The sequence below is a fragment of the Rhodotorula toruloides genome (assembly GCF_000320785.1).
Source record: "Rhodotorula toruloides NP11 unplaced genomic scaffold Scaffold4, whole genome shotgun sequence".
NCBI classification, from domain to species: Eukaryota; Fungi; Basidiomycota; class Microbotryomycetes; order Sporidiobolales; family Sporidiobolaceae; genus Rhodotorula; species Rhodotorula toruloides.
Window position 1 is genome coordinate 75057 of NW_015622964.1, and position 18821 is coordinate 93877.

General features: G+C 62.0%; 8 protein-coding genes across 8 annotated transcripts; 5 read left to right on the plus strand and 3 right to left on the minus strand.

Annotated features, from left to right (window-relative positions):
* Nucleotides 1-26: 26 nt before the first annotated feature.
* On the plus strand, nucleotides 27-2251 carry RHTO_06032 (nucleic acid binding protein; the record flags this gene model as incomplete). The annotated part of the gene is made up of 5 exons (XM_016419693.1): nucleotides 27-195; nucleotides 274-480; nucleotides 533-952; nucleotides 1012-1874; nucleotides 1964-2251. 5 exons carry the CDS (start codon nucleotides 27-29, stop codon nucleotides 2249-2251), a joined length of 1947 nt encoding a protein of 648 aa, XP_016275147.1.
* Nucleotides 2252-2911: 660 nt separating this feature from the next.
* On the plus strand, nucleotides 2912-4178 carry RHTO_06033 (nucleotide-binding, alpha-beta plait domain containing protein; the record flags this gene model as incomplete). Its single annotated transcript, XM_016419694.1, has 3 exons — nucleotides 2912-2975; nucleotides 3028-3222; nucleotides 3280-4178. The coding sequence occupies 3 exons, from the start codon at nucleotides 2912-2914 to the stop codon at nucleotides 4176-4178; spliced, it is 1158 nt and encodes a 385-aa protein (XP_016275148.1).
* Nucleotides 4179-4473: 295 nt separating this feature from the next.
* On the plus strand, nucleotides 4474-6637 carry RHTO_06034 (nucleotide-binding, alpha-beta plait domain containing protein; the record flags this gene model as incomplete). Its single annotated transcript, XM_016419695.1, has 5 exons — nucleotides 4474-4643; nucleotides 4704-4900; nucleotides 4961-5491; nucleotides 5550-5599; nucleotides 5636-6637. 5 exons carry the CDS (start codon nucleotides 4474-4476, stop codon nucleotides 6635-6637), a joined length of 1950 nt encoding a protein of 649 aa, XP_016275149.1.
* A 922-nt stretch (nucleotides 6638-7559) lies between these two features.
* Nucleotides 7560-10098, plus strand: RHTO_06035 (lysine-trna ligase; the record flags this gene model as incomplete). The annotated part of the gene is made up of 10 exons (XM_016419696.1): nucleotides 7560-7789; nucleotides 7877-7931; nucleotides 7984-8055; nucleotides 8126-8412; nucleotides 8493-8805; nucleotides 8862-9353; nucleotides 9408-9458; nucleotides 9518-9778; nucleotides 9840-9898; nucleotides 9957-10098. The coding sequence occupies 10 exons, from the start codon at nucleotides 7560-7562 to the stop codon at nucleotides 10096-10098; spliced, it is 1962 nt and encodes a 653-aa protein (XP_016275150.1).
* Nucleotides 10099-10203: 105 nt separating this feature from the next.
* On the minus strand, nucleotides 10204-11560 carry RHTO_06036 (uncharacterized protein; the record flags this gene model as incomplete). Its single annotated transcript, XM_016419697.1, has 3 exons — nucleotides 10204-10327; nucleotides 10395-11161; nucleotides 11450-11560. 3 exons carry the CDS (start codon nucleotides 11558-11560, stop codon nucleotides 10204-10206), a joined length of 1002 nt encoding a protein of 333 aa, XP_016275151.1.
* A 2337-nt stretch (nucleotides 11561-13897) lies between these two features.
* Nucleotides 13898-14658, plus strand: RHTO_06037 (protein of GFA famliy; the record flags this gene model as incomplete). Its single annotated transcript, XM_016419698.1, has 4 exons — nucleotides 13898-14065; nucleotides 14128-14218; nucleotides 14284-14514; nucleotides 14585-14658. The coding sequence occupies 4 exons, from the start codon at nucleotides 13898-13900 to the stop codon at nucleotides 14656-14658; spliced, it is 564 nt and encodes a 187-aa protein (XP_016275152.1).
* Nucleotides 14659-14793: 135 nt separating this feature from the next.
* Nucleotides 14794-17679, minus strand: RHTO_06038 (spindle pole body component Alp6; the record flags this gene model as incomplete). Its single annotated transcript, XM_016419699.1, has 9 exons — nucleotides 14794-14828; nucleotides 14886-15069; nucleotides 15124-15189; nucleotides 15248-15549; nucleotides 15612-16142; nucleotides 16196-16286; nucleotides 16350-16648; nucleotides 16705-17496; nucleotides 17616-17679. 9 exons carry the CDS (start codon nucleotides 17677-17679, stop codon nucleotides 14794-14796), a joined length of 2364 nt encoding a protein of 787 aa, XP_016275153.1.
* Nucleotides 17680-18093: 414 nt separating this feature from the next.
* On the minus strand, nucleotides 18094-18651 carry RHTO_06039 (chaperone protein; the record flags this gene model as incomplete). Its single annotated transcript, XM_016419700.1, has 3 exons — nucleotides 18094-18362; nucleotides 18433-18594; nucleotides 18642-18651. 3 exons carry the CDS (start codon nucleotides 18649-18651, stop codon nucleotides 18094-18096), a joined length of 441 nt encoding a protein of 146 aa, XP_016275154.1.
* Nucleotides 18652-18821: the final 170 nt, after the last annotated feature.

Genomic DNA, 18821 nt, shown 5'->3' on the forward strand with positions numbered 1-18821 from the left:
GCTACGCTCGTTTCGCCGCCGGCGCAATGTCGGATCCCTCCAAACTCTCGCAACAAGAGCTCGTCGACTACCTCGTGCAAGCCGTCGAGGAGGAGGATGTCTTGTTCTGCGTCCTGTGGCTGCAGGAAATGGCGCGTCGCGGGATGGTCTGTTCTAGGGAGGGCGAGCTGAAGGCAGACGGGATCAACCTCGAGCGTGCGTCGCTGCCGCTTTATCCGACTGTACGGTTTGGCCGACGAGTGATGAGGTGACTTCATTGCATGTCATACGCAGACTCCTGGAAGAAGCGCTCGGTACTCGTCACCGCCGTCAGCGGTCCTGCGACGCCATTTCGCCACTTCATCCTCACCCTCCTCCTCGTGCATGTCCGCGACGTCATGTCCTGCGCCGCCATGACGGCTGCGATCGCATTGCGGGCTATGTGGGCAATCAGCGTTCTCACCAGCTGGCAGAGCCCGGCAGTTCAGGGGACTTCAATCGGTGAGTTTTGCTTTTCACGACGCCTCCTAGTCTGACGATCACGCTCGCACAGTGCGAACGCCTCGCGAGCTCCTCGCCATGTCCGCCACCGAGGCCGCCGACTGGATCGACGCGAACCTCCCCGCTCATCCTTCGCCAGAATCTTTCACCGGCTGTGGTCCTCTTCCCGATCCCCCTCAGCAGAACGAGGCGCAATCGTCCTCCCTTACTCAAGCTTACTCAGCTCCTGCGGCTGCGGCTCTCCCGACCGTTCCGCCTGCATCCACTGTCCCGCCGACCGCCAGCCTCGCCGACCGACGAGTCCGGCTCTGCGAGATCCGCTCCTCCATCAACATCGGCAGGCTCTGCAACCTCCTGCCGCCCATCGAAGGTCTCCGCGAGACAACACCTGCCGGCCGGAACGCCGCTGTCTTGACCTTCGACTCGCCGGAATTGGCTCGCAAGGCGCTTCTTCCTTTGCAGGGTAGCGAGTGTGCGTCGCACCTCGCCGTCTCTTCTGGCCTACCATGTGCTCACGAATCTTTGCCGCAGACTTCCGCGCCGCCGTTCTCGAATCGGTCTTTCAGGCAGCCTCGAAGCCCGACCCTTGCCCTCCGCCTGCGCCGTCCTCTCCAGCGACGACAGTCTCCCCGGTCCCTCCGCTCTCGTTGAATTTGTTTGATCACCTTCCGGCGGTCAACGTCGCATCGGAAGCGTCTAGCTCGTCCGCGAAGCCAGCGCCCTCGACTCGCCTGCCTCCCATCGGCTGGTCTCCGGCGATCGCAAAGCAGGGCGACGGCATGCGGGTACACATTGGCGACCTGCCTGTCGACGTTACCCGCGAGGAGGTCGAGGCTCTGCTCGCCTTCGCCGGCGTGGCGTACTGGGCCCTCGACTTAAAGCGGCGCTGCAACCGAACATCAGCGTACATTAGGCTGTCGACAAGGGAGGAATTTGCCCGCATCTCGTCGGTCTTGCACAACTCGCACTTTCGTGGTCGCCGAGTCCGCGTCGAACGCGAGGCGCCCAGCCACATCTCCGCCGAGCATCCGCTTGTCGTCATCCGCAACCTCCCTTCCCACATGGGCTTACACGTCGTCCACAATCTCGGTCGCTTGACGAGACTCGGCGCATACGGCGAAGCGATGCAACCTCTCGAGGATGGCTCAGCAATCGGACGCTTCCGCGTCTCGTCGCCAGTGACGGCGCAGGAGGCCGCCGACATGCTCAACGGCATGTTGATCGACGGTCTGACCATCAGTGCCGACTGGACGAACGGCGACGGATCGGCGCCGAGTCGTGCGCCTCAATCGACCGCCGACGCAGTGGGCGGACAGCTCGCCTCCTTCACGGCGACAGCGGCGATCCCGATCGATGACCAGCCCGGGACGGCGACCAATCCCCCGATGCCTGCCGTGCCTGCCGCCGAAGAGCACAGCGCGTCGAGCCAGACGAGCGCGACAAGGACCACTGCAGCCGCACCCGCGACGATCGCCGTCGTAAGCCCGACTACGCAGCTATCGGTCGTGCGCCTGTCCACATGCCCCCTTCGCCTCTTGCGACGCCTGCGCCAGAGACGCCATTGCTCCCCGAACCTTTCGCCCTTCCCGCCTCCTCGTACTCCACTCCTGCGACATTCGTTGCGAACGTCACGCCGCCCGTCTCGCCAGAGATCGTCACGAAGGACTTGCCGCGCACGACGAGCGACTTGTGGGGTCAGGAATTGCAGGGAAGGAGGAAGGCAAGTTCGGATGGAGGCGGCGAGGAGAGGGCGGCGAAGCGGAGGAAGTGATTGCTTGGACTTGCGGTCGCGCTTGTTGTCTTCTTGTGCTGTGTTTCTTGTAGTCTTCCAGTATCGCATGCTCACACTATACTCGCCGACACTCGGTTTGCAACTTCGCCTGCACGCAACTCCGTCACTGTCTTTCCACGCTGGCTCTTTTGTGCTGCGGGTCGTCTTGCTTGACACTGAACTGTAGCTTCCATACTTTCGCCGGCCGTACGACGGTCTTTGTGGCACCCTTCGCTGGCGATTCTCTCCCCTTCTCCTCCTTCAGCTTCTTCCGCTCGCTCCTTTCGAGCCGACTTTGTGGCGAGGGACTCTGCTACTTGCCCTCGACGACTGGTGACGCACTCCAACTGCCGCACGTCGTTGACGTCGAGTTCTCGAGTTCATCACTTCATCGCTTCATCTCTCCCCTAGACACCCGTACGTACAGACTGCGCTGCCTCCGAGGCCGTGAACTCACCTCTCTATGCCACACAGACCTGCGAAAGCTTCGAAGTCGACGCTGCCCCCCCGCCCTCTCACCCCATCGCCCTCCTCGACGTCAACTGCTCCCTCTCTGCGATGGCCGACTTGACCGCCCTGTGACAGCAAGAGCTCGTAGACCGCCTTGTTACAGCTGTCGAAGAGTCGGACGTGCTCTACGTGGTGTACTGGCTGCAGGAGATGCGAAGAAGGGGGCTGCTCGACTCGACTTCGGAGGCAGCGGCGAAGGGCATCGACCTCGACCGTGCGTACGCTCCTTTGATAATGGTAAAGTGAGCTGAGGATTCTCGAACCAGACTCGTCCCTGCATTACTCTGCGCTCGCCTCTGCCGTGATCAAGCCGCATTCCGAGCTTCGCGAAGCGATCCTTCTCATCCTTCTTCGTTTCGTGCGGAAAGTCAACCATACCGCAGCTTTCTGGCTAGCAGGGTCTGGATCAATCGAGTGGGCTGCCAAGTTGCTGAACGCCTGGGACAGTCAGCAGGACCTTCGTGCGCACACTTCGCTACATTCCTTCCGCCGTAGCCTGACCCTCTGTCCGCTCGCAGCGCCCCTCACCAGACTACTACAGATACTAATTGACATTGCCCCCCTCGAAGCCGAAGCGTGGATTGTCGAGCATCTTCCGCCTCACCCGGCACCGGACAGTTTGACTGGCTATGGTCCTCTGCCTCGCCTCGACATCGATCCTCCGCCTGACGCGCCACGCGCTAGTTCTACTTCCGACAGCAGCGTATCTGTCTCGCCTGATCCGCCATCTTCGAAGCACGATGCCGACCGTTTCGAATCGCCAGCAACGAGTCTCTCCGATGCCTGTGCCCCTTCAAGCTCACCGTCCGCGTCTCTCCAGAGCTCTCCTCAAGCGAGTTACGTAACTACGCGCGCCCCAGAGCAGCTCGCCGCTCGTCAACCTACCCCCGCCGCGCCTCGCCAGCAAGTGCAGATGCCGCACCAACCGGTTCCGGTCGAGCTCGAGCTCGGCAACCTCCCTCTCGACGCGATTGACGAGGAGGTTCTCCGACTCTTTCAGCACTTCCGCTTGAACCCCTCGCTCGTCTCCGTCCGCAACTTCAGTCGCAGCAAGACCGCCACTCTTCGAGTCGCTTCCGAGGAGGAGTTCCAAGCCGCTTCTGCCGCCTTGCAGGACGCTCAGCTACGAGGTCACAAGCTCCTCGTTGCCCGCCTCTCTCACCGGCCGACTCCGCGCGACCCGGTCGTCATCCTCCGCAACCTCCCGCCCTCTTCGCGTCCGCAGACTCTTCACGACCTCGTCGTCCAAGCGAAGTGCGGCGGCTACCACAGCTGCATCAGGCAACAGGGTCAGACGAGCTGCACGGGCGTCTTCGGGGTACCGAGCGAGGAGGCGGCGCGCCTTACGGTCTCGAGACTGAACGGCTTGCTCGTGTCGGGGCGGAAGATTCGGGCGGAGTGGCGGAGGGCATCCTGAGAATGTTTCTGCATGTCGTACAGCGTGTAAGGCATCGTTCCGCCTTATCTCTTCCGCACTTTGACGAGGAGGAGGATTCCTCCCAGCGCGTTGGCCTTCTCAAGTCGCAATTGGCTCGTCCGTACGCTTCCGTTATGACAGCAAGCCACGCCAGAGCAGCTTGCGCTCGAATTACTCTGCTCCGCTCGCCTCGAGCAGGCCCCGGACCCGTCCGCGGACCTTGACACTCCCGCGCCTCCTCTCCGCCTCTCTCCCTCCTGCCTCTCACTCTCACTCGTCGCCGCTTCACGCCGCCATGGCGCAGGAGAGTCTCACGCTTCAACAGCTCGTCGATTACCTCTGCTGCCATATCGAGGAGAAGGATGTGGTCTTCTGCATGTTCCGCCTCAAGCAGCTCGACAGCAAGGGACTGCTCAAGCCGTGGACGGACATGGAAGGCTTGTTGACCAAACGTGCGTTCTGCGAGTCCGGCGCCGAGAGGCCGGGAAGCCTGACTGACAGACTTGCTCTCCTCCGCTCGCGCAGACTCGTGGAAGCGCCATCCCCCATCGTCGAGGCTGTCATCCACCCCGAGTCGCTGCTCAGCAAAGTCATCTTCGACATCCTCTTCTCCTTTTTCCCGGATCCGAAGGCGACCATTGCGTACCAAGTCGCGAAGGACGAGGGGATGAAGTGGGCGGTCGAGAGGATGGCTTCCTGGGCCAAGGAGGGTCAGAGGCGCGGTGCGTCTTGCTCCGAGCAACCACCGTGTCTAGTAGCTGACGCCCTATCCCGGACGGCAGCCAAGACCGCAAAACAGGTCTTTGACCTGCCCATGGACAGGGTCGTCGAGTGGGTCGCGCAGCAGGAAGGCGTACCTCCCAAGCACAAGCTCACCCAGAACGGCCCTCTTCCGCCTCCTCCTGCCGCTTACAAGCCTGTCCAAGCGGCCGCCGACGCCTTCGACGCTCCGCTCCCTCGTCCTTCGCAGCCAAGTTCCGCGCCTCAAGCCACGGTCATGCTTCCCAGCCCGACTTCGCATCAGTCGAGTAGCTCACCGTCGGCTTCGTCAATCGGACAAGCTGCAGCTCCCGCCGCGCGCCGCCTTCCGACCAGTCAGCCCGGCTTCCTTCCTTCCTCCCAAGTCCACTCCGCTCGCCAGGTCCGCCTGTCAAGCCTCGCCCCAAAGGTCACACTCAACAACCTCTGGGACAAGCTTCCCGCACTCGCCGGACTTGAGGGCATGGCGTCGGACGGCGCGAACGGCGCGGTGCTGACCTTCTCGAATCCCGCCGGTGCAACAGGCGCTCTCCAGCGTCTCAAAGGACGCAAGGGTGAGCTTGAGCTGCTTTTCCATCTCGGACTACGTAGCTGACAACGCGACGTTCGCAGACCTCTACACCGCGACGATTGCCGTCGTTCCCGGCCCGCCTGTCGCCAATGTGCGTCCTCAGTTTCCAATCCTTCCACCTACGCAGCCCTCGAGTCCTCCTCTTCGTATCGCTCCGCCTGCATCCGGGCCTCCTCGTCGTCCGCCGCCGCCGCCTGCGGCTCTTCCTCTTCCTCCTAGCATCCCCGTCAGCGCTCGTCCGCCTCCAATCCGTCCAGCCAACGCGACGCGCGCGCATCTTGGAAATCTGCCCCCGTATACTCCTCAAGCCAAGATTCAGGACCTCATCGACTCGGCGAACGTCCCTTACAGCAACCTCGGGATCCGCGATCACCGCCAGCGCTACCTGTCCGCCTTCTTCACTGTCAAGTCGAAATCCGACTTTGAGCGCATCTCGGCGGCACTTCACGGCGGCTCGCTCGACCACCACCCGCTGTACGTCGAGCGCGAGCGCCTCCAGATGCCAAGTCCGGAGCACCCGCGCGTCGTCCTCCAAGGTTTGCCGCCGACCGACCCGGGAGCCGTCCTCCACCACCTCGCGCGGGACACACGTTGCGGACCCTTTGTCGAGAAGGACCTCAAGTTTTCCCCTACGAACGGCGATTTCGAGGGTTCGTTCAGGGTCCCCTCGCCCGACTCGGCGCAGAAGGCGGTCCAACAGCTTGACGGCAAGTGGGTCGAGGGGAAGAAGCTCGTCGCGTGGTGGGAGATAGTGCGCGAGCCAGGCTCGATTCCCGGTTTCCGCCCGCCGCCTACCGCTCCTCCCGGCAACACCAACCTCCCGCAAGGCTTCATCCCGCCTCCTACCGCCTCGACCAGCTCGACTTCCGGCTTCATTCCTCCGCCGACGGCGCCCGCTGCCCCCATGGCGCAGGCTAGCACCTCGCTCGCCTCGAACGCCCACTTCCGCCCTCCTTCGCCCGCTGCCGCCCCGCTCGGCCACCCGCCCGCACAGTCGCCTGGTCCTACAGTCCGCGCAGCCGCTGATGGTCCAACACGCGACGGGCAGTGTCGGCTTCACGACCGCGAGCGAGATGGGCGACGAGGACGCGAGTGCGGAGGAGGCGTGGTTGAGCGAGTATCTGGCTGAGGGAGCGTCGGTGGACGGAGAGGGCGAAGAGAGGAAGGCGAAGAAGGCGAAGAGGTCGCAAGGCTGGGGGACGAGTGAGGTGGGAATGGCCGAACGCTTGACGACGGAGGATTGCTCACAGCGGATGGCTTGGGGTGGGATGGCTTGGGGTGCGATGGAAAGTGCGCTTAGCTTGGAATCGCTTGGAATACGCTTGATCCGCTTGACGCGGCGTCTGGCCCAGCCGAGAGAGCGTCCGAGTCTGAAAGCAATCGGCGATGAGGCGAGCGGCAGGGCAGTCGCAGCAGAACGCTTGCGATACAATTCGCTACAGTGCGCCTTTTTCACGACTCGGCAAAGCCAGAGGTCCGGCCGCATGCCGATGGAGCGCAGAGAGAGGGAGAAAGCACTTCAGGCCTCTACATCCCCTCACACGCCCTGCTCCGCCACACAGCAAACTCCTGTGCTCCTGCTGCCCATCGCGAGCGTGAGCTCAAACCCTCAAGCGGCGAATCGAGGTGAGTAGCGGGACGGATCGAGGAGGGGAGCGAGGCGAGTCGAGCGAGGCGAGTACAGAACAGCGAGCACCGCATGGGACTGCGTCGCGCAAGCCCTGTAGGCTATGAGTGAGGCCAGGTAACGCATTGAGCAGCACAGCGAGCCCGCCCGGCGAGTGCGAGTGGTGTGTCCTTGTCGAACCTGTCCCATCCGTGCTTTCGCTCTCGACGGTCCTCACACACAGGCCAAGCAGCAAGGTAAGCACTGCAGACATTCTATTGGAGTGTTCTCGCACTGACGCGAGGCTTCGCACGCAGTCAGTGGCTCGAGGTGCGCTCATCGCTCGTCCTCATCTCGTCTCGCGACTCGCACCTTGACTCGCTGGCGATGGTGGCTGAACGAGTGGACTGGAGCTGACTCGCGTTCGTCCCGAACAGGTCAGTGTATGCTCCTGCGCCCCTCGAATCTACTCCGTACACTCGCAGCCCGACCGTCTTTCCGTCCTCCTCTCGCAACTCTCGCTGTTCGCCCTTACTCCCAGCCGCCGCGAAAACCTACGAACAAGATGTCCGACGTCACGAGTCCCGATGTGCCCCAGAACAAGCAGCAGGCTGCTGCCGCCGACGTACCGAACCTCCAGAAGGACCCCGAGACGGGCGACATGGTGTCCAAGAGGTGCGCAGAGGGCATCTTTGCGCTTCCGAGACGCCAAGGAGTCTCACGGGATTTGTCGCCGAGCTGACGAACCATTGCGACGTGCAGCGAGCTCAAGAAGCGCATGAAGGCCCGCGAGCTGGCCAAGAAGAAGGCTGAGAAGGTGCGTTGGCTGGCTTGAAAGGTCGCGGAACATCCTGACAGTCCCTGAACAGGCCGCCAAGGCACCCGCCCAGCCGGTCCCCAAGACGAACGCCGCCGACGACGAGGAGGAGCTCTCGCCCAACGTTCGTTTGCCCTCAATTTTGGTCTATCCAGCTGTATCGCACTTTTCGCTGACTCTCGGCTGTCATCCAGCAATACTACGAGATCCGCTCCCGCGCGATCCAGAAGCTCCGCGCCATCCCCGCCTCCGAGCGCACCCTCACCACGCCCAACCCGTACCCTCACAAGTTCCATGTGACGATCTCGATCCCGTCTTTCATCAACAAGTACGGCAAGGAGTGCAAGGAGCCCGGCTCGAAGAGCGAGGACGTCGTTTCGGTCGCTGGACGCATCCACAGCATGCGTGCGCAGGGCGCCAAGTTGAGGTTCTACGACCTCTGGAGCGAGGGAACCAAGATCCAGGTCATGGCGACCGCCAAGTGCGTTTCGAGTCGCCCTTCGTCTCGCTTCGGCGTCCGAGGCGTAAGTCTGACTTGGCGATCGCATCCTCGACCCGCAGTGACTCGGAGTCGCCCGAAGAGTTCGAGGCGCTCCACAACCTCTTCCGCCGCGGCGACATCCTCGGCGTGACCGGCCATCCGATGCGCACGAAGCGTTCCGAGCTCTCGATCAGCCCCAAGTCCTGCGTCCTCCTCTCGCCAAACCTGCACCAGCTCCCGAAGGAGCACTTTGGCTTCAAGGACCAGGAGCAGAGGCACCGCAAGCGCTACCTCGACCTGATCATGAACCAGGACCGCCGCGAGGTATTTATCAAGCGCGCGAGGATCATCAACTATGTCCGCAAGTTCCTCGATAATTTGGGCTTCCTCGAGGTGCGCGGGTTGTTCTTCGCTTCCTAGACCGTCGGCTGATGGTACTGTACGCGCAGGTCGAAACGCCGATGATGAACCAGATTGCGGGCGGCGCGACGGCCAAGCCCTTCATCACACACCATAACGCTTTGAACCTCGACCTGTTCATGCGTGTCGCTCCCGAGCTCTATTTGAAAGAACTTGTGGTTGGAGGACTCGATCGAGTCTATGAGATCGGTCGTGTCTTCCGCAACGAAGGCATTGACTTGACTCACAACCCCGAGTTCTCGATCTGTGAGTTCTACATGGCCTACGCCGACATGTACGACTTGATGGACCTCACCGAGTCGATGATCTCGGGCCTCGTCAAGCACATCACCGGCGGCTACAAGATCAAGTACCACCCCGAGGGCAAGGAGGGTCCCGAGATGGAGCTCGACTTTTCGACGCCGTGGAAGCGCTTCAACATGATCGAGGAGCTCGAGAAGCAGCTCGGCGTCACCTTCCCGCCCGGCGACCAGCTCGACTCGCCCGAGACCAACAAGTTCCTCCGCGATCTCTGCACCAAGGTGGGCCTCCTCTTGCTCTTGTGAGGATCTCGTGCTGACTCGCTTCTCTCGCAGCACAACGTCGACTGCAGCGAGCCTCGCACGAACGCTCGTCTCCTCGACAAGGTGGGCCTTCGCTCTGACCTGCGCAGCTGCGTCGTCGCTGACTCCATTCACCTGCACAGCTCGTCGGCGAGTTCATCGAGAACCAGTGCATCTCTCCGTCCTTCATCGTCGGCCACCCGCAAGTCATGTCGCCCCTCGCCAAGCACCACCGCTCGATCAAGGGACTCTGCGAGCGCTTCGAGGTGTTTGTCGCGACGCGCGAGATTTGCAACGCCTACACGGAGCTCAATGACCCGTTCATCCAGCGGGCCAACTTCGAGGCGCAGATGCAGCAGAAGGCACAGGGCGACGAGGAGGCGCAGGGGTACGATGAAGTGTTCGTGCGTTAAAACTCGCTTCCCCTCCTCCTCTACTTCGTGCTCACACGTCTCTTTTGCACAGGTTGATGCCCTCGAACATGGTCTGCCGCCGACCGGAGGCTGGGGACTGGGCATCGACAGGCAAGTCCACCTCCCACCTCGTCCGCACTCCCCGACGCTGACTCCCCTTTCCACGCAGGCTTTGCATGTTCCTCGCGGATGAAAACTCCATCCGAGAGGTGCTGCTGTTCCCCGCCACGAAGCCGCTGCCGAACGCCGCGAGCGCCGGCAACCTCGTCGAACCGGAAGCGACCACCACTGTTGGCGACGTCAAGGCGTAGACTTCCGCAATGCAGTTCCTCTCACTGTTCAGTAGTGCGGAGAAACGCTCGTGTATTGCGACATATGCTAGCTAAACAAGCGAAAGAAGCGGAAGCAATCCAAACTCAGCGAGGCCACCCTGTCATGCCCGCAAGGTACAGCTCCTCGCGCTCCTTCTTGCCGACAGCGTCGACCATGACATCCGAAGCAGGCCTGCGTTCCACCGTACCGGCGACTGTCTTCTTCAGTCTGTTCCAATGGACCTTGTAAGCTATCGCAGTGTGCTCCGACCCTCTTCGGAATGTCGGCGTATGACTTCTTCGGCTTGCTCGTACGGCTGATCCGCAACACCGTCTCCTCCGCATCAGTCCAGCGCGTGTGCGGGACCTGATACGCTGAGCTGTCCCTCGAACGCGACGCCGGCGAAGAAGGCGGCGTCTGGACCTCCTTGTCCTCGCCCGAGAACTGCGGCTCGTCATCCGATGACGAAATTGACTCATCGTCGCTCCTCGTGATGCTCGCCGGCGAGATGGGCGTGCGACGCGACGAGCGACGCGGAGAGCGGCGCACCGGAACCGGCGCTTGCTCGTCGGACTTGTCGGACTCGTCGGACTCGTCGACGGGCGCCTTGCCCTTTCCCTTGGCTGGGCGAGGCGGCGGGGTAGGCGTCGGCGAGCGAGAGGGCAAAGAGGCGTGAAGAGCGGAAGTCGAGGCGGCGGAGTCGCTGTCGCTGTCGTGATCCTCCGCAACCTGTTCGGGCTCTTTCCCTTTGCGCTTCGACAAGGGTGTGGGCGTGATAGGAGTGGGAGAGCGAGACGCGGGCGAGGAAGCAGGGGGAGAGCCGAAGGAGAGAGGCAAAGCGGCGGAGTTCTGGTCGAGGCTGCCGCTGGAGGACGGCGCCTGTCCCTGGTCCTGGTTTGTGAGCGCCGAAGACTGCAACTTGAGTGAGGGCGGGGCAATGTCGAGCGGTTGCGAGCCGGACGGAGCGGGCGAAGCAGAGACGGTCAAGTCGTCTCCAACGTGCGAAGCCGCCTCGCAAGCCGTTCCCTTCGGCTTCACCGAGGGAGACGCTGCAGCCGGTGACTACAAGGGCGGCGACTCGAGGCTGATGGTGCCGGTAGTTGAGGCGGCGGGCGAGACGAGCGCAGTCGGGTCGACTTTCTTGTTCGGCGGAATCGCCTCCGATCCTTCTCCGTTCGACCTGAGAACCGGCGCAGACGGCGCAGACGAGGGTGACACAGACGCTGCAGCGGACTGAGCCGAAGCGGGAGTATTCGTCGAGGCGGAGGGAGGAGCGGGCGCCTTGACGTCGGCTGCTGCCACAGCTCCGTCCGCCCGTCATCATCTCCTCGCCCTCATACCCTCCCGCACTGTTCCAAGCGAGTCCAATGCTCCGTCGGTAGGACCGACGTCGGAAGAAGCGGTGCCGTGAGAGGGAGACGGAAGCTTGACAGCGGCGATGGGCGCATCGTCGACAGACATTGCGCCGCGGGAGCCGAAAGGCGCGTAAGGTACAGCAGCAGACGTTACAAGACCTAACCGCGTGTAGCGCGCGAACAAGCGGTTCCGACGGATTGCTGCTGGCTGTAAAGCAGGATATCGATGTAAAGGAGTTCCGTGGATCAAGTGCAGTGCGCCGCAGGGGGAGTCATGGGTGAAACCGATGAGCGATGAGCGGGCGCGAGGAGGAAAGACGAATCCCCGGTATGTCGTAAGTTCCGCCCTCGCAAGACGCTCTTTGAACCTCTCTCCCTCCTTCAATCCTCGCTCCGGCACGCTGCGCTTGATACGCGAGCTTCATTGCACCAAGATCTAGCTTTGCAGCCAGCAGCAAGCCGTCGGACCCGCTTGTGCGCGCGCTACACGCTCTCGAAGTTGACGTCCGCTCCCTTATCCGCCCCCTCGTCCGCCGCGCCGTCCAAGCAGCCGGGCGGACCGCCCTTGTGTCCGCCCTTGACTCCTGCCAGATAGGAGGCCTGGTCAGCCCGCTCATCCGCCCTCGCCGCCGCCTTCCCCGCAGCCTTCCGCCCTCTCGTCCCGTCCGCCCTGCCCTCAGCCTCCTCATCCGCCTTCCCCAGATCTCTCCTCGCTCAAACTCCGGCGCTTCTCTGGCTCGAAATGACCAGCAGAACGTGGTGCTTCTCTGCCTACATCGCTGCTCAGTATGCACCTCCGAGACCCGAGACTCTCGACCGTATCTGGCCACAGCTTCTTGTCGTTACTTTTCCCTGCTGTTCTCCCGCTTGCGAGTCAATCCTGCCTCCAAACATGCTTCGCAAGGCGCCGTCAACCGCCTCCTGACTGTACTACTGCGTTTGCAAGACTGTCACGCCAGCCAGACGCAGGAGAAGGCGTGAAGAGCGAGGGAACGGACTGGACCCGCTTTGCCAGGGTGTAAAGGCAAACGGCGTCGTCCGTGTGCGCTTGAAGGTGCCAAGTGACTCTCCAAAGCCTGTAGGACTGGGACGCTGACTCCGCAGAGTCAGGATACACAAGAAATTGATCCGGACCTTCCTAGCCGAAAGTAGCCATAGGCGACGTATACCAGCTCATAGCCACACCCATGCACTGCAGCAAAGTGAGTAATACAAGCGCGTAGCCCCGGGACAGCGTTTGCGGTCGCTGAGAGACCAGAGCAGGCGTGCGAGCGAGTTCGGCTCAAACAGCGGGCGTGACTGGCCATTCCACGTACTGTTTATAGCGTATGCTCGAGAGAACAAGCTGGTGGACGCCAAGAGTGGCTGGTGCACGTAATTCAGTCATTTGTAGCGCTGAAAGCGGGGCAAGACGAGAAGAGATCCTGTGTGCTACGCCCGCTCACCTCAACAACTCTTTCGGTCGCCTCGACTTCGCCTTTCTCGCTCCTCTCGCCTTCGACTTGACTCGCTCAACTCCTCTCGAACGGACACGGATAGACAGGTTGCGGTGGAACTGAGGAGGACGGATGTTGGATGATCGATCTAGCTGTAGACCCCGAGCTCCTGCTCTCTCTCTCTCTCTCTCTCTCTCTCTTCTTCTCTAGCGCTCCCCTCCCGCTTCCCGCTCGCTTCTGGAACAGAGCCCAAATCAGTATCGATTGGCTTCGTTGCAGACTCCCGACATCGACCGCGCCAGCCGTCTGTCCTCGCATCGTGCTGAGGACGGTGCGTCTTGCACTGTGGACAGAAGCGAATGCAAAACTCGGGTTCGACAGCTCGTTGGTGGGCCAGAGCATGGCGCAACAAGCACCACTTTCTGCTGATCATTTCGAGCCAGAGAAGCGCCGGAGTTTGAGCGAGGAGAGATCTGGGGAAGGCGGATGAGGAGGCTGAGGGCAGGGCGGACGGGACGAGAGGGCGGAAGGCTGCGGGGAAGGCGGCGGCGAGGGCGGATGAGCGGGCTGACCAGGCCTCCTATCTGGCAGGAGTCAAGGGCGGACACAAGGGCGGTCCGCCCGGCTGCTTGGACGGCGCGGCGGACGAGGGGGCGGATAAGGGAGCGGACGTCAACTTCGAGAGCGTGTAGCGTGCCGGAGCGAGGATGGAAGGAGGGAGAAGAGGTGAAAGGGAGGGCGGAGGAGGGGGCGGAACTTTGGGAATGCCCGACGAATCCCGCACGTTTTGCCGTTTCCCGCGGCCTATCGCGTGCTTGCATAACTGCTTACAGAGGCTTACATATCGCTTACCGATCCTGATCATCTGATGGCGTAATCCATGGTTGCCCCCGCTTTCCACGACTATCTCCCAATCTCGGCCTCTCTCGCTTGCTCTGCTTCTCTCTGCCCGCCTGTCGCACTGCCTTCCTCTGCACAACAACATTACCAGCACTGCCACCGATACCATGTCGTCAGAGAAACACACCGAGCTGGTCCCGTCGGTCGTCGAGGCGGACAAGTCGAAGCCCGTCTTTCCACTCTTCACCGAGAACGCCAACGATGGCTTCAGCAGGCGAGGCGAGGACGAGGAGGCGTCTGCAACCTGCCTCTGCGGCAAGGTGCAGATCTCAGTCGTGCGCTTCCTTCTCCACACCTCTCCTGTTGCTGCCTCTCGTGCTAACTTGCTGTCCTGTAGCCGACTAAAGGACCTGGATTCAAGGGCACATTCGTCTGTCACTGCACCGATTGCCGCAAGATCAGTGGATCCATGTTTGCGACCAACTTCAGTGCGTCCGTTCTCTCTCCGTTCGGGTTCGGGCCTGCGGCGGACTAACATCTGCACCGCCGGCAGCTGTCGCGCTTTCGCACCTCAAGTACGTGCGTGGGAAGGACGCCGTCAAGTCGTTCGGCCAGTCCGAGACGATCGGCTCGCCGCGCAACGAACACACCATGACCGAGTACTGGTGCGATAACTGTGGCCGGCTCATGTACCGCGTGTCGAGCGGCATGCCCGACCTAGCTTTTGTGCGAGTCGGCGCCGTTGACGACTTCAGCCTGCACGAGTCGATTCTCAAACCCGACAGTGCGTCTCGAGCTCTTTCTCATCTTCCCGAGAGAGATCGCTGACCCGCGGATTGCGGTGGGTGGTGCAGTCGAGCTGTTCACCAAGGACCGCGTCGGATGGTTGCCACCTCTGGAGGGTGTGAAGCAGCACGCCACGATGTGATTCGGAAAGCGGTCCAGTCTTGAGTTAGCGGAGCAATCGAACCAATCGTGGCGCCATGCAAGGAGAGGCCGGCAGTCAAAGCGCATAATTTCTGTAGAGGAGAGACAACGACGCGGAGAGGCTTCCTTCGCGCGTCTACACCTCCGACCTCGTGCTCGAAGGGTCCGGTCCTGCGCATTGACCCTCGTCAGCGCACTCCCAGCTCAAACAGCCAAGCAGCGACTCACGAAACTGGTAGTTGAAGTTCAACCGCACAGCGAGGAACCGCAAGTCGAGATCGGGACTCCGGTCGAGCGCGACGACTAGGTCCTTGGCTTGTTCGCGGAACGCAGCGCCGGAACTCGCGAGACGCTCTTCGAGGTTTTCGAGTTGTGCGGTCGTCGGGCGCTGGATGGCGAGTGGAGGCTGGCCCTGCGCAGGAGAGAGGGTGAGTAGGGAAAGAGCGGGAAAGAGCGCGAGACGCACGCGAGCGGTGCTGGCTGCCGCACGGGCGTACGACTCGTACTGCATCGAGAAGGCGTATAGGTCCTCCTGTAAGCGAGGGTAGAGTCAGCGCAGCCGAGGGGAAAGAGATGTAAGCGAGACCCACCGCCGCCGCGACATGCACGAGCATGATCTTGAAAACGTCGCGCAGCTGCTCGATCAACGGCTTGGTCTCCTTCTTCCTGCGCCCCTGCGGTTTGAGCAACGCCTTCTCGACCAACTTCTCCAGGAACTTGCGATGCGCATCGACGAGCTTATCGAGGTCGCCCTCCTTCTTGGCGATAAAGTCCTCGAGGTCGGACCATTGACAGGCGATGACTTCGAGGTGGCAGAACGATTCGACTTGGCGGACGAAGAAAATCATCTCGCTCAGCGTGATGCGGGTTTGGTGGAGGACAAAGGCGAGGTCTGCGCGGCGAACGAGGCGTGTCAGCGCCGATCCTCGTGATTGTGGTGCAGCGCGCACGCACCGGAACCCTTCTTGAGGAGCCGCATCTTGGTCATGAGCGTCCTCCAGCACTCGTTGAGCGTGTACTCGACGCGCTTGATCGTCCAGAGGTGCCTAAACAGCGCGCGGTAGTCGTCCAAACTCGCCGGGTCGAGGATCGTCGAGAGCGGCGCGTCGACCTTGTACTCGAGGAGGAAGACGTCCCAACCGATGAGGCCTTGTTCGGAGTCGAGGACGCGGGTGTCGAGGCGCTGGAGGACGTTTGAAAGCGCCGCAGATCCGGCCGGCGTGGACCCGCGGATCGCACTCTCGAGTGCTGAAGTGACGTTGTGCCGATAGAGCGTGTTGGCAGGCCTCTTGAGCGACGGACCGAGCTGCTCGATGAGGATCTCGACAAAGTCGCCTTTGCCGAACAAGAGGTAGTCCTTGAGCGCTTGGAGGTGGTCCATGAGGCGGAACTTGTCGAAGAAGAGCTCGAAGACGCGGCGGGAGGCGGCGATGTAGGCGAGCGAGATCGAGTGCTCGAGCGAGGACATGTCGGTGTACCGCAGGACTGTCCCGGTGAGCGTTAGCGCGGCGGGAGGATAAGAGGTGAGGCGCACGCACCAGGCTGGTCGGCATGACTGCGCTCCATGACCCACGCCGCATCGGCGCAGCTGTACTTCATAAAGTTCAAGCTCTTGCCCGTCGAGAAGATCTGCGCACATACAATTCGTCAGCATTATCCTCACTCGTCGAACACGGGGTGGAGCGAGCGCACCTTCCGGGCCACCGCCTCGCCTAGGAAGCTCGGCACCATCTCCTCCCTGTACACGAACTTTCCCTTCCACAACTCATGACTCGCCACCTCCTCCCCTTCCTCCTCTCCCTTCCTCGAAGCGGGGACGACAAAGAACTCTGCATGCGGATCTTGTAGCTCGCCGGCATAGATCCAGGCGCGGAGGGTGGTGAAGAACGGCGCCGAGAGGGTGGAGAGGAGGTGCGATGAGAATTGGGAGATGAAGGGGTCGCCGTGGGTCGTGTAGGCGTGCAGGTGCGAGAGGGGCGAGGTTTCGGTCACTGCGCGGTTCGAGGGGTGAGCGGGCGAGGCAGAGAGTGCGAAAAGGAGGACGGACCTGAGGAGCTGCTGCCGGCGATGTCGCTCACGAGCGTAGCCATCATCCGCATCCTCAACCTCGTGTCCCTCGTCCACACATCCAACTTGCGCAACGTGAGGCCGTCTCCCAGTCCCTCGATCTCCTCCTTCTCCCCTTCCTCCTGCTGCTCAGGTACCTCCTCCAGCTTCGCCTCCAATCGCGCAACGAGCCTGAAATACTCCGTCATCTCCCTCCTAACTTCCGCTCCCAAACTCTGCTCGACCATCCCTCCCCTTGCCCTGCCCTTGCCCTTCTTGTCTCCCTCCGCCCTTGAGAGAACCCTCTGAATCTTCCTGAACAACCACCCGACCTCACTCAAACTATGCACCAACGCCCTCTGTGTCGCAGGGACGCTGTACCCGGTCCCGTGCAGGACCCACTCGATTCCCTGCTCAAACTTGCCCTCGTCTTCCTCCTCCTCGACGGGGTCTGTCGCCGCAGGCCCGTGTACTGCGATTTCCCCTCGGAGGAAGGTACGGTGCGGACCCGGCGAGCGCGACCTCGCAGGCTTGAAGCGCACAAACTCCCCATCAATCCCCTGGAAGAGGTACAAACAATCCCTGACCAACCTCTCCTCCGGCACGGGGGGGAGGAGCGGGGCGTCGCAATCTGATCGGAGTGGGTGGGCTGAGGAGCGGTGGGCTGAGAGGAGTGCGGCCATGGGTTGTCGGGGAGGGCGGGTTGTACAGGAGGATGCGGGAGGGGGGAGGGAGGAGGCGGGCGGAGAGAAGAAGTTGGGTCGTGGAGGACGTGGGCGGGAGGTGCTGGCGTCTGCGTACACGTAGAAAGCGTCAGTACTCCTTTGGCGAGGCACTCGAGACTCGGAGCAAGTCGATCAACACCCCCCTCCCTCGCTCTCCTCCCACTGCGCAGGGAGCCACAGAACACACCTCGAGACCCCTGTCCCACCGTTGACCCTGCCGACACGGGCGGATGCGCTGCGATCGCTGTCATCGTGTGTTTCGGGCCGGAGGAGGTGGAGTTGAGAGATGAGAGTGCGCGAGGTGAGGGAGGCGCGAGGCGGAGGCCTGGGGACTGAAGTAGCTCAAGCAAGGGTCTATGAGTCCGGTGAGCGATTAGGAAAGGCCTAGCGGCGCGAGCGGATTGGTGAGCGAGCGAGAGGAGTCGCGTCGACGAAGAGCGGGAGGACGAGGGACGCGACGAACGTGGCACAACTCGCGCTTCTGGTCTGCAGATGAGCTAGAAAGGCTCACTGTAGCTCACTCAAGACAGTAAGAATGGCGCCAGCCCAGAACGCAGCGTTTCACTCCTCCTCCCTCCATCCCTTCCCTCCTCAAATGCAGTTTATACATCCTCTACCACGAGCCTGGCCCCTCCAAACGCTCCGAGCCTACCACACACTCCCGCTCACTCTTCCACCACCTCATACTCGACCCTACATCTCTCGCTACAGCCCTCACACCCCACGACCTCGACGCCCTCCTCGAGCTGCTCGCGCGTGACGAGGAAGTGCGAGGAGCAGCGGCAGGGGTGGGTGTAGTAGATTGGCTCTTCGTCTTCAGGCGAGGAGCTGGAAGGAGAGGTGGAGGAAAGCGAGGCGTAGTGTGGTTCGAAGAGATCCAGGGAGAGCGAGATGGCGTAGGCGTTCGACGAGGCGCGCGACGCTGCCAAGTACTCTGCACCCAGTCAGGAGACACTGTCAGTACACCAGCAGCCCTGGAACACCCCTTCAGATGTGGAACGCACGCCTCCTCGCCTGGTCATACTCGTCCCTCGTCTCCTCGTCGCCCAAGACCTCCCACGCCTCGTTCAATTCGCGTGCCTCGCCAATCCCCTGCTCATCCTGCCCATGGAGAGCTCTGTCGGGGTGGTGGCGGAGGATGAGATGGCGGTAGGCCGTGCGGATGTCTGCTTGCGAGGGCGGAGGAGTGGCGGGGAGGCTCAGGCGGGCGTACAGGTCGACATGGGCGAGTGGGTGGCGAGCCAGGGTGGCTTGCGTCTGAGGGAGTGTTACACGATACTGGTAGCCTGTAAGACCGTGCTCTTGTCAACTGTGCACGTGACTTCTTGCACGCCGCGTGTGCTGGTGCCGAACTTGGTCCCGAGCACACTCCTTCAACTCGAGATAACCACTC